This window comes from Mustela erminea, chromosome X, assembly GCF_009829155.1.
Source record: "Mustela erminea isolate mMusErm1 chromosome X, mMusErm1.Pri, whole genome shotgun sequence".
In the NCBI taxonomy this organism is placed as follows: domain Eukaryota; kingdom Metazoa; phylum Chordata; class Mammalia; order Carnivora; family Mustelidae; genus Mustela; species Mustela erminea.
The window spans coordinates 109,143,098-109,153,961 of NC_045635.1; the positions used below are offsets into that span (position 1 = coordinate 109,143,098).

A 10,864-nucleotide genomic window follows, 5' to 3' on the forward strand; every position below is an offset into this window, starting at 1 on the left:
TTCTATTTTATCTCCTATTGAACAGTTTTTTTTAACAAGCTTTTTAACAAGTTTGTTTGCAGACTCTTTCTTAAAATTCTGTATTTCTAACACCAAATACCTGCCAAGTCTGTAGAATATTCCACAATATTTATCGAATGCACCTTTCTGATCACACCCGTCTTCTTCTCGCTAGGTGGTACTCTGCATTGTGTATGCCTGTGTGCACCTAATGAGTTGATTAACCAAATTAGTGTGTACCCATGCTCCTTTCTGTTCTGCAAGATATTGGCGTTTCGACAGCAAGCATGAAGTGAGACAGATGGGGCAGAATTGTATTGAACTCCTTGCATTTTATTTTTCAGGCTTTCTCATTTATCAAGCAGCTCTATTTTGTGAAACATAAAATGATACATAACAAAGTCATTACCAAGTGTACTTATTGCGGGAAACATAACCATTTTCAGGAAAGGCAACCTGACTAAAAAGTCCCGAAAGTGTTCAAAAGTAGATAAAATTAGAAGACACCCACCAAGGATATAAAACAGCTTTGAGTAGGAATCCCACCTTTAACCAGAATGTCTTTATACCAATTGCTTTGTAAAAAGCTTTAAATGGCACCAAAGGAAGAAAAAAAAGGACACCCAAAAGATGCCCAAACACTTAAAAGTGGACATTATGAACATTATGGGAACCGGTCATTAAGCACAGAGGTTCCTTTCATGAGTTTGTGGCCAAGTGGTTCGAGGCCGTTTGACCTGGAATCGATCTGGGATGCAGGCACTTCCCTCCGTGCAAGGGCAGTATATGGGCACGGGGACAACTGTGGACCTCGGGGGACAGGAATGCCCCTCCTGAACATGATCTTCAAGAGTAAGGGTGAATTGTGAGCTTTTAACTCTTTATTATAAAGACATATTTACACAGAACAATCTTTACAAACACAGTGAACACAATTATGGGAAGGAGACAATTTCTTAAAGAAAAGGGCCTTAATATCTTTGTATAAATTAGTAGAAGAATCATAAACAATCATTTTAAATAAGACAGGACCCCAGCCACCTACTACTCTCTTCTGCCCTGTGTCTCTGGACTTGACCAACTTTCCCCCCTATCCCACGGGGCTGGCTGGACAGCTGCTGAGGCAGGAGACGCAGAAAGGAGGAGGGGAAAGAAGACCCAAGCCCGGGTGGGGGCACCAGTGGCAGACGAGGCCTTCTGGACCCTGGCCAGTCCCCACTGCCAGCCTGAGGGCTGTGGGGGAAGCGGGTGCTCAGCCCAGCTCCTCAGGGTGGGCCTTGAAGCAGCAGCGGCGGCAGCAGCATTAGCAGCAGCGGAAGTGAGGGGGAGAGGTGGTTAGGCGATGTCGGGGTTACCATGGGACTCGGAGGGCCCTGACCCCCCCTGTCCCCACACATACATAGATGGGCCATCAGACTCTGGTTTCCCATTTCCTCCCTCCTGGGAGGCCTCTGAGAAGGAAGCCTGCTCAGACCTGTATTTCCTCCCAGCTTTCCTTCCTTCCTTCCTTCTCTCCTTCCTGCTTCTCCCCCTTGCCCCTCCCTTAAGGAAAGGCCACTGGGAAAGAAGGTCCAGTCAACGTGAAGGGAAGGCGACCGAGTCCAATGACTTAAGGCTACATCCTGGCTAGCGAAGACCAGTATTGGGGCTGGCGTGGGAGACTCAGTACCTGAGCTGTCCCTGGGAGAACACACGGGCTTTGGTAGCGCTGCGGGAAGGGGGCAGCTGGCCAGGGACCTTCTCAGCCCAGGCCGGGGAATGGACCAGCAGGGGCAGCCCAGGGAGGCAGGAGCAGCTGGGTCCCCATACCGCCATGGGGCAGTTCATGGCTGGCCTGCCCCTCCCTTCCCAGACACCCCCAGCCCCAACCACGGGAAAGGCACTCAATGTGTTTTGAAAAAATATCATCAAGAGGGAAGAGGACATCATCAAGTGGGAGTGGGGAGACCTGGGTCCTCATTCTGGCTGTGCGGTGACCCCGAATAAGAATAGGTTGCTGTCCCTCTCCAGGCCTGGTTTTACATGAGTTTGCATAAGGAGGCAGAGCTAAGTGATCACCAAGGTTCATTTTGGCTCTGACATTCTTTGATTCTTGGCAAAAAAACACTCGTCCTGTTTGGCTTTTGCTCCTGGGAGGATATAGAACCATCTCCTGAGTGAGAGCTTGAACTAGCGGGCAAGGGAGGGAGGGAGTTGGGGGGTGAGGTGGGGGGCAGTGTTAGGAGACACAGAGAGGTGACAAAGTACTTCATGGCCCCTCTCCTTCACCTCTTCCTGAAGCCAAACATGGCATGTGGAAAAGGCCACAGCAGCTAGTCCTCCTCTTCTCCAATGCTTTCCCACTCCCCTTTGCCAGAGGACGAAGCCCCATTCCAATGCCCCCCAAGGCACCTTGTGCGCATCCCAATCAATGCCCCCAGCCCCTCTAACCAGCACCTCCTTGAAGGGTGAAGGGTCCATTTGAAGGGACCTGCTGGAGCCCCCTGAAGAAGGGAATGTTCCCCACCCAGCCCCGGTGAGGGAAGGAAGGGCTGGGCGGAGCTTGGGCTGTTGGGCAGGGAGAGGTGGGGGCTAGGGGAAGGCGAGGGCCGGAGAGAAGGCCGGCCTTCCAGTGCTGGGTCTCCAAAGTCAGTCCAGGGGAGGGCCAGGAAGAGGAGCTGGACGGATCCGTGGAAAGAAAGGGAACCATCCAAACTAGGGGCAGGTCCACGCCATTCGGGGCAGCTGGTGGGTGAGAAGAGTCGGGACCATCAGCAGTGAGGACAGGTGTGAGGAGAGAGGCGAATGGAAGTGAGGGCTCCAGAGAAGCAGACCAATCTATGGGGTAGCCAGATTCGCAGGGGGCGGGCACTCCGGGGCCTCTTCAGTCCTAAAGAGACAGAAATGACCAGAGAAGAAGTCACCGACGTGTCCTAGGTCAAAGGAACGAGCCGGGAAAGGAAAGGAGACAGCCTTCGATTCCCTCTTCCCACAACCCTGAATCTAAAGCCCAAGGTCCCTGAGTTGGTGCCACTTTGTTGGGGGTCTAGGGGTGAGAGAGCAGGCCAGGCCTCAGGGGCAAGCTCAGGCCTTGCTTTCTCTGCTACTGCCTTGGATTTTTCTTTCTTTCCCATGGCTCTGGGCAGCTCTTCTTCTCTGCCTGCTGTCCCCCAAGGCACTCTGCTTCCCTCCCCCACTCTGGTGAAGATCCACCCTGCACACCAGTAGGATACCCTGAGGCACTCTTCTCTGGCTCAACAAGGTCCCCCCAGGACTTCTAGAACGCTCCAACTGGGCCAGCCTGCCCAACCCCAGGCAGCAGAGTGGAGGGGAGCTGGCACCCCATTCCTGGGGAGTCAGGAGTTCAGCCCCAGGTGTCAAGCCCCTCTCTGGGCCTTGGTCTCCAAGTCCATAAAACAAAGGGGTAAGATGGGTGCTCTGTAAGCCCCAATGTTGCGTGCGGGCCTGGAAGGGCTTGGTGTGGGTGTCTGGCCTGCGAGACGCAGCAGAGTCACCGGCCTTCCAGGCTGTCCCTCCCCTGCTCCTTCGCTGCCCACTGACCAAAGGCTCAAGTACCTGCTTCAGAAAGGCATGGGGCCCTTGTGGGAGAGGCGTGGCCGCTGGCGGCGAAATTTCCTCCGACCGCCCTGCCAGGGCCCTGGTCCATTCCTCGAGCCTCTGGGCTGCACCAGGTGGCGGACGCTGCCCTCCTCCAGCCCCTTGCCATCAGCAGGCTGCGGCAGGGGCCCTGCGGGAAGAGGAAAGCCTGTTAGCCAAGAGGGCTGATGCGAATGGGCAGAGGTAGTCCTCATCAAGGCTTCTCTTTGCTTTGACCTTCCATCTTGGTGAACAGTTTGCCATTTTTACACTGGCCTGGGCCAAAACCTACTACTCACATCTTGCAATGTATGGAGCTGACTTTACGCCCCTTTGGCAGTTCTACCATGTTTCTGGCAGGCACAAACATGTTCTTCATTTAGAACATGTGGGTAGAGGATGGGGCATATGTCTGCCCTTGGTGAGGGCGCAGCCAGCAGAAACTCCTCATTGTACCCTGGCAACGGATATACTAAAAACATTTCACACATACAATGAAATGAATCCCCCGCCACCATGTCCCCATCACCCAGATTCAACAGTTATCCAGGTGGTTTCACAGAGGCTTTCGTTATCCCTTTTGTTTTTTTCCTTTGTGGAAGTATTCTACAGCAAACCCAGAACGTCATGTCATTGTCCTCTGACATCCTTCAATCTGCAGGTGACCCACCTTTGAGGACTTGAGACCCCATCCCTCACCCCTGGGCATCTCATCAGTTTTTTGGCATCCCCGAGGCTCCCTTGCTGATCACAGGGAGATCCCTGTAATCTCCCTGTGGGCATGGCTGGAGTGTGTGTGGGGGTTGTCTCTGACCCTGTGTCTCTGTGTATCTTAAGCTGGGTGCTAGTCATATATTCTTAGAGGCCCAGAAATATTATCTGAATGGATGAGTGAACCAATGAGTGAATGGTCACTTGAGGCAGCGAGTCTGGTCGTCAGGAGCAGTGTGAACTCCTGCAGCTGGCACCTTCGCCTACCGAGTGCCTTATCTTGCATCCCCACATCACACCCGACCCCGTGTCTGATGTAATTCCTGCCATTTCGATTCCTGGTGGCTTCTCTCCAGCTTCCTGGCGCTCTGCTCTACATCTGCCCACACCTGGCTTGGAGGAGAAGGCTCCCGATGCCAGGCCAAGCCCTGACAATGGAACCCGAGTGGTGCTGGGTGTTCTTGGGTGCAGTGACGGAGAAGTCACCTGGGCCGGCTCTCGCAAACGCTGCAGCACAGCCAGGGAAGGCGAGCTTGCGCTCCGGAAACAAGCCTGGGCTCTGGGAGCAGGCCGAACAGGGAGGTGAGATGGTGCTGGGCAGAAGGCGGACTGCAGGGAACCTGTGCAATGCCCAGTCCAGGGCTGGCCTACAGAAATATGGCTTCTGAGGTCAGTGATCACAAATCCCATGCTCTCTCCTCCCACACCACTGGATTCGCCTTCAGCTATATCCCGGCCCCCGAAGCCCCATTTCCACCCATCCGGGCATCTCCACAACTAGCTCACAGTTTCCATATCACCACCCGTTGGCTCTAGTGATTTCTCCTCCGTTTGCACACAATTTCCAGGCAGTTATCCTCCTCTTGGGCCAAAAGCAGGCGAGGTTTGTCCTTTGGGCCCTCCCCACCCAGGCTCCGGGGGCCTGCTGCTGTCTCAGACACGCAAGCCCACTGTGCACATGCACACATTCTAGTCCCCCACTTCGCGTTCTCCAAGAAAAGTCACGGACCTGTTAGGACCCTACAGTTTACCAGCCACATTTCTGTGCTTCTGGTTGGGGTGGGTTAATGCATCAGCTCCTACCCCAGTGAGAATTAAAACCTACCCACGTAACAAGAATGAAAACATAATTATGTTCACATTTTGGGGCAGTGGGGCAGGAGGCCACTTTTGTCTATCATAAAGCCATTTGCAAAAGGGCTGGGCCAGGGAAGCAGAGAGGAGGGAAGGACCTTCACTAAGCACGCCCACCCCTGACTTCAGCTGCTGCAGCTTCTGCCCTATGTTTTGGGGTCCCCTCAAGGCCCTCCCTGACCACTGAGGGGGGTAGGAATGATGTTGATGAGGAGTCCCATACCAAAGGCACACTCAGGGCAGGAAGGACTGTGCTGAGGGTGTGGCCAGGTGCAGGGAACGACCCTAGGGGCCTTGATCGTGTGAGGCCTTGGTTCTTGAGTCTGTGACCCTGACTGCTAGGGGCAGAGTGGGTGTGGGCCGATGACGCAGATTACGGCTGCAGCGGTAGGGTGGGCATGGAGAGTGCCCAGATGGGTAGGCTATCACCTCCAAATATTCAGCACCCAGGACTGTGAATGCTGATGGCAGTAAGGGAAGGAGGGCTGGAGGAAAAGGCCCTAAGTGGGGGGAGGCCAAAACCAGGATGGGAGGGTGGCTCAGACTCTGGCCAGGGAAACATCTAGACTCCAAGCCAGCAGAGAGGAACTACCTTGAACTGACTGAGCACTCAGCCAAGCTCTAGAGTGTGGCCACTCAGAAGGCCCCGGCACCTTGTACCTCCTAGGCGGGGGGCTCACTGTCCTCTTTGTAGCCAGAGGTCTGCAGCTCCTCCCACACCCTGATCCCATCACGCACTTGTTTCCTTCTGCTTTTGATTCTGCATCTGGCTTCCCCTACGATAAGTTGACACCTGAAATATGGGCTTTCTCCTGTCCGTTTTAGAGGCTGTAGATTCGCATCAGTGTGGAGGTCTTGGCTGCACAACAGAACCACCCTTCAGAAATGGGGGCCTTCCTCAGCGCACTTAAATATTTTCTTCTAACTCATGTGCTGCTTCGAGGGAGGCTGGGGGCAAGGCCCCAAGGAATCTGAAGCCTAGAGGGACTGGAGCCCCTGCTCTCTGAAGCACCAGCAGAATGAGGCCTCGGCCTCTCCATACTGAGAGCTGCATGTAGGGCTGAACAGGGATTGGTTTTCTCGAGGCCTGAACTCCAGCCCTGCTGGCGCACAAAGAGGTGCGTGTGACTTTTCAGGAACATGCCAGCCTCACCAGGAACGACACGCTGCTTCTCCTCTCGCCATCTAGTCTATCTGGTGACTGCTTTAAAAGCCCTCACGAGTGCTTGGTGGGGGGACCCTGCTGGGAATGCCCAATCCTGGCTCAGCAGGTCTCTCCCTGCTGAGGCATCTGTCCTTGGACTGCTCAGCCCTCCACCCCAGTGCCCTGAGCTATCTTCCCATGCCAGCTTCGCTGACCTTGGACGTGTCACGCCCTGGCAGCCTGGCCCTCCACTTCACTTGCGTTAGTCTTCTGCCCCAGAGGCCGGACTCAGGTTACAAGAGCGCTTAGCACTTAGGAACTGGGATGGAGTCGAGAGGGTGAGGTACACTAGGCTGTCCTCACACTAGCACTGTGACTGCAGGCTTTGAGCTAGGGCCGAGGAGGGGAGGAGGAGAAGGAGGGAGAGGGGCAGAGGGGTGCTCAGATAAGAGCAAGAGTCACTTTTCCCTGGCCCAGCAGCTCTCAGACTCAGAAGAGCAAGGTGTATCTCAGGTCAGGAAGCAGTGGAGGAGTTTGTGTGTGTTTGGTGAGGGGGGAGGCGCAGACATTCCGAGTCAGGACAGAGTGCATTGGGGAGGAAGCAAGATTTTCAGGCCTGGGAATTTTTTTTCCATGATTTATTAGAGAGGGGAGGTGTAAGCAAGAGTGTGAGGGGCAGAGGGAGACGGAGAGAGACTCTCAAGCAGACTCCTCTCTGAGCATGGAGCCTGATGTGGGGGGTGGGGAGCTCCATCTCAGGACCCTGAGATCATGACCTGAGGTGAAACCAAGAGTCAGCCACTCAACCGACTGTGCCATCCAGGCACCCCCTGGGCCTCTGAGACTTTGACTGGAGACTCTGGCTGGGGAGAGCATGCAAGCCTGGGCCAAGGGCAAGGTGGTTCTGGGCTCCCTGTTTCTGACCGAGGACGGGAGGCAGGAGGAGCAGGACATGAGTACCTGGATCCTTGGCTGGTGGCCACCTACACAAAAGTGTCCCTCCTTGGCTCCTAGAGATGTCATGAGGGGGAGAACGTTGTGAGAGCCCAGTGTCCAGTGCTAGGCTTAAGCAAAAGGTGAGGGCAATAAATTTACTGAATAAGGGCACAAAGGTAGAGGACTTAATAAAGAAGGGTGAATTAAAGCAAAAGGTGACAGGGTTTGCACCAAACACAGTGTTCCCTTCCCCTGAAACTAGCTGTCCCCTTTACCGGCTGGACCCCTAAAGTGTCCTAGTAGTGGTCAGTTCCCCAAGGGTCTCCCCATAACCTCTGGGGGAGGGCCAAGTAGGCAGATCAGGAAGCCCCAGCTTCCTCCAGGACACCCTCTCTGTATCCACGCTTTCTTCCCTGACGGTACCACTTAGGACTGTTTGCTGGTGGTGGTGTCCTGTGGGTGTCTCGTCTTGCCAACTGCACTGGATGGAAGGCACCTGAAGGGCAAGCCCACACGGTGTTCTTCATTCCTATCTTCTGCTCTCTGTTCACCTGCCTGACAGGAGTTTCTGAGGAAAAGGCTGCTCCCTTCTTACCAAGGAAGAGGCTCCCGCAGCACTTGGGCGCTAAAGAAGACCACTGGACAGCTAGCTGAAGGCAGGGGGTGCCAGAGCTAACCTATGCACCTTCCTGAGAAGCCAGGCTGTGCTCCCAGGGTGAAGGCCCTTCCGAAAGGCAAGAGCAGAGAGGGAGGTGGAGACTCGCCAGGCCCCTCCACGGCTCCTGGGCTGCAGGCCATCCTCCTGCTCTGGGGAGTCTGAACTAAGTAGGGCCCCATGCCCTTCATCTAGGAAACTGCACCGCCCTCTCCTCCCCTCTGCTCCCACCTCTCTGTGACTCCAGCCCTGGCACTGGCATTGGTCCACCGGGTCTTGGCCTTCCCCTTGTGTGGGGCCAGGCAGGCAGCAGTGACAGCCAGATCACAGAACTGTGGCAGCTGGAGGTAGGAGCTGACAGCCCCAGGAGACACTGACACACAGGGGAAAGGCAGCCTGGGCTGGGGCTGCCAGGACATCGCTGGGACCAGGTCTGGGGAGGGCAAGGGAGCACCAGTGCCAAGTATGCCAGGTGAGGGGGGTGTGGTGCAGGTGGGGGAGAATGGTCTTCCCCTCACAGAATTGCAAGGAGGTGTCAAGTCAGGCGTTATGTTTCCTCGTGTGGTGCCTGGAGACAGGGGACCTAAGGTGAAGCGTGCCTGTGCCAGAGCTGAGTAAAAGGCTAGAGCCAGGATATCCAAGGAGGAGGGCCCGGGGAAGCGCGGAGTCTGTGGGGGAGGACCTCCTGTTCAGGAGCAGGAGAGCAGACCAGATAAGACCTTGGGGCAAGGGAAGAGAAGACCAGCCTGGCCGGGCCCTGCCAGTTCGGCCTGGGGAAGGCTGCCTCTGCTCCCATGCGGGCTGAAAGGAGCAACAGCTGGGCTCCACGCCGCCGCCCCCGCCGCGCGCTCCTGCCTATGCAACAAGTGTCACGTCTGCATCTTGGCACATCATCCCGAGTGGCCCGCGCCCCGCGACCGGAGCGCGGCCCCTAAACTCCAGGGGCCGGACAAGTTTCAACTCGGGAGGCCAGACCCCAGGCTCAGGTCAGGCTCCCTCCACTGATCCGCGGGGAGCGGGACATGCTCCCCCCAGGCACATACCCTCCACCACGTGGGGTGCATGGCGCGGGACCCTGGGCGCACGCCCGCGGCCCCGAGCTCCTCGGACTTCAAGGAGTCGCCCGGAGGGGCAAGGCGCCAGGCGGGTGATGCCCGAGACCGAGCCAAGCCCCCTCTCGGAGACAGCCATCGCCCCGGCCGGCCCGGTCCCCGGCCCGGGGCGCCCTGTCAGTGAGTCCGCGGCCCCGCGCAGCCGGCGCGTGGCTGCTCCTGCTCTGCTAGCGCCCGGGTCCCGGGAGGCTGAGAGCGCGCGAGTCGGGGGCGGAGGGAAGGGAGCGCGTGGGCGGCGGTCCAGGGGGGCGGCGAGGGGCGCGCGGGCGAGCCGGGGGGCCACGCACTCACCTCCACACGCCGCAGTCAGGGAGAGCCAGAGCAGCAGGAGCGCCTGCACGCAGCGCCGCAGATTCATGCTGCTCCTCGGCCGCGCCGCCGCAGCCCGGGCCAGGGGGCGGGGAGGCCGGGCGCCCCGAGGCTGGGAAAGGCGCGAGCCGCGGACCGTGCGTGCGTGCGTCGGAGCGCGGAGCTCGCGTGGCTCTCCGGCTGCGCCGCGGGCTGGCCGCCTGCCGCGCCCGCTCGCCGCTGCCTCTGCTGCAGCCTCCCTCTCCTGCGGCCGGGCAGCGCGGCCAAGCGGGCCTCCGCGAGCGGCTCCGGGGACCGCGGCAAGCTCTTTCCAAGAGGCTGGCTGCTCGGCCGAGGCTCCAGCTGCCCGTGGCCCAGACTGCCAGCGAGAATGCTCCCCGCTCACTCCAGGGGCTGCATTTTGTAGCTTGTGGCTTGGCCGCGAGCCCACTTGGTCATGTGGTCATCGGGAGGCCTGGAGGGGGGGGCAGGAAGAGGGAGAGGGAGCGAGCCTCCTGCGCCGCCCCCCTCCCAGCACGCCTTCTGCAGCCCCAGGCTGGGCGCGAGAGGGAACCTCGAGGTGGCCCCACAACAAAGGCGGCACGGCCGCTCTGACAACCCACAACCGCTCCCAGGACAATGCCCGCCTGGCCGGGGGCCAGAGGGTTTCGGAGACCTGAAGGATTTCAAACACAGGAAGCATTTGGGGCGGTGGAGGGGCACACTTAACCCTTTCTCACCTCGCTTCCTTAAGGGCTGTCAAGGAACCTGGGCGCTCCAGGGAGGACCTGGCCCAGGCTGCCCCCACTCATCCCCTCCACCTCTGACGGGCTCCTTGCTGCTGCCACTCCCCAGCCAAGACCCCCCCCCTTCCCACTGGCCCTCCTTTTTCCTCTGCATCTTCTTCATACCCATCTTTGCTGGATTTGTATTGGGGGTGACTGTTTAGGCTTGTGCCCAAGACTGCTTAATTGCCAGGGGCCCCCAGGAGGCACCCTCTACCTGGAATGCCCACCCCACCCCATCCTGCCTCCCAGCTCTTCCTTCTTGCAATAGCACCTCAAATCTCATCTCATCCAGAAGACTTGCCTGGGTGACAGTAATCCACGAAGTGTTGCCTCCCCCCTCTCCCCGCCCTGCCCAGGGCTCCTCCTGGCTGTTGGGACAAGCAACAACTTCTAGGGTGTTCCATTTCATGTTCCCCATCATCATGAGGTGGACAGTTTGCCCAACTCTGAACAGTCCAGACTGGATTCATTTTGCCCCTATTTGGGATTCCCCCTTTGTAACTGGGTCCTGAAGTTGTTG

The 10,864-nt window shown here is 57.5% G+C and overlaps 1 protein-coding gene across 1 annotated transcript; it reads right to left on the reverse strand.

Annotated features, from left to right (window-relative positions):
- Positions 1–312: 312 nt before the first annotated feature.
- Positions 313–9,970, reverse strand: APLN (apelin). Its single transcript, XM_032331072.1, has 3 exons — positions 9,560–9,970; positions 3,556–3,727; positions 313–2,869 (listed from the first exon to the last, which is right to left on the reverse strand). The coding sequence occupies exons 1-2, from the start codon at positions 9,624–9,626 to the stop codon at positions 3,561–3,563; spliced, it is 234 nt and encodes a 77-aa protein (XP_032186963.1). The 5' UTR covers positions 9,627–9,970; the 3' UTR covers positions 313–2,869; positions 3,556–3,560.
- Between the last annotated feature and the right edge of the window lie 894 nt (positions 9,971–10,864).

What these genes read in the sequence shown, in the direction of transcription:
- APLN (XM_032331072.1), bottom strand. Translation starts at nt 9,626, where the DNA reads ATGAATCTGCGGCGCTGCGTGCAGGCGCTCCTGCTGCTCTGGCTCTCC. An exon ending in CCTGACTGCGGCGTGTGGAG is followed by an intron (nt 3,728 to 9,559) that starts GTGAGTGCGTGG and finishes CTCTTCCCGCAG; the next exon opens with GGCCCCTGCCGCAGCCTGCT.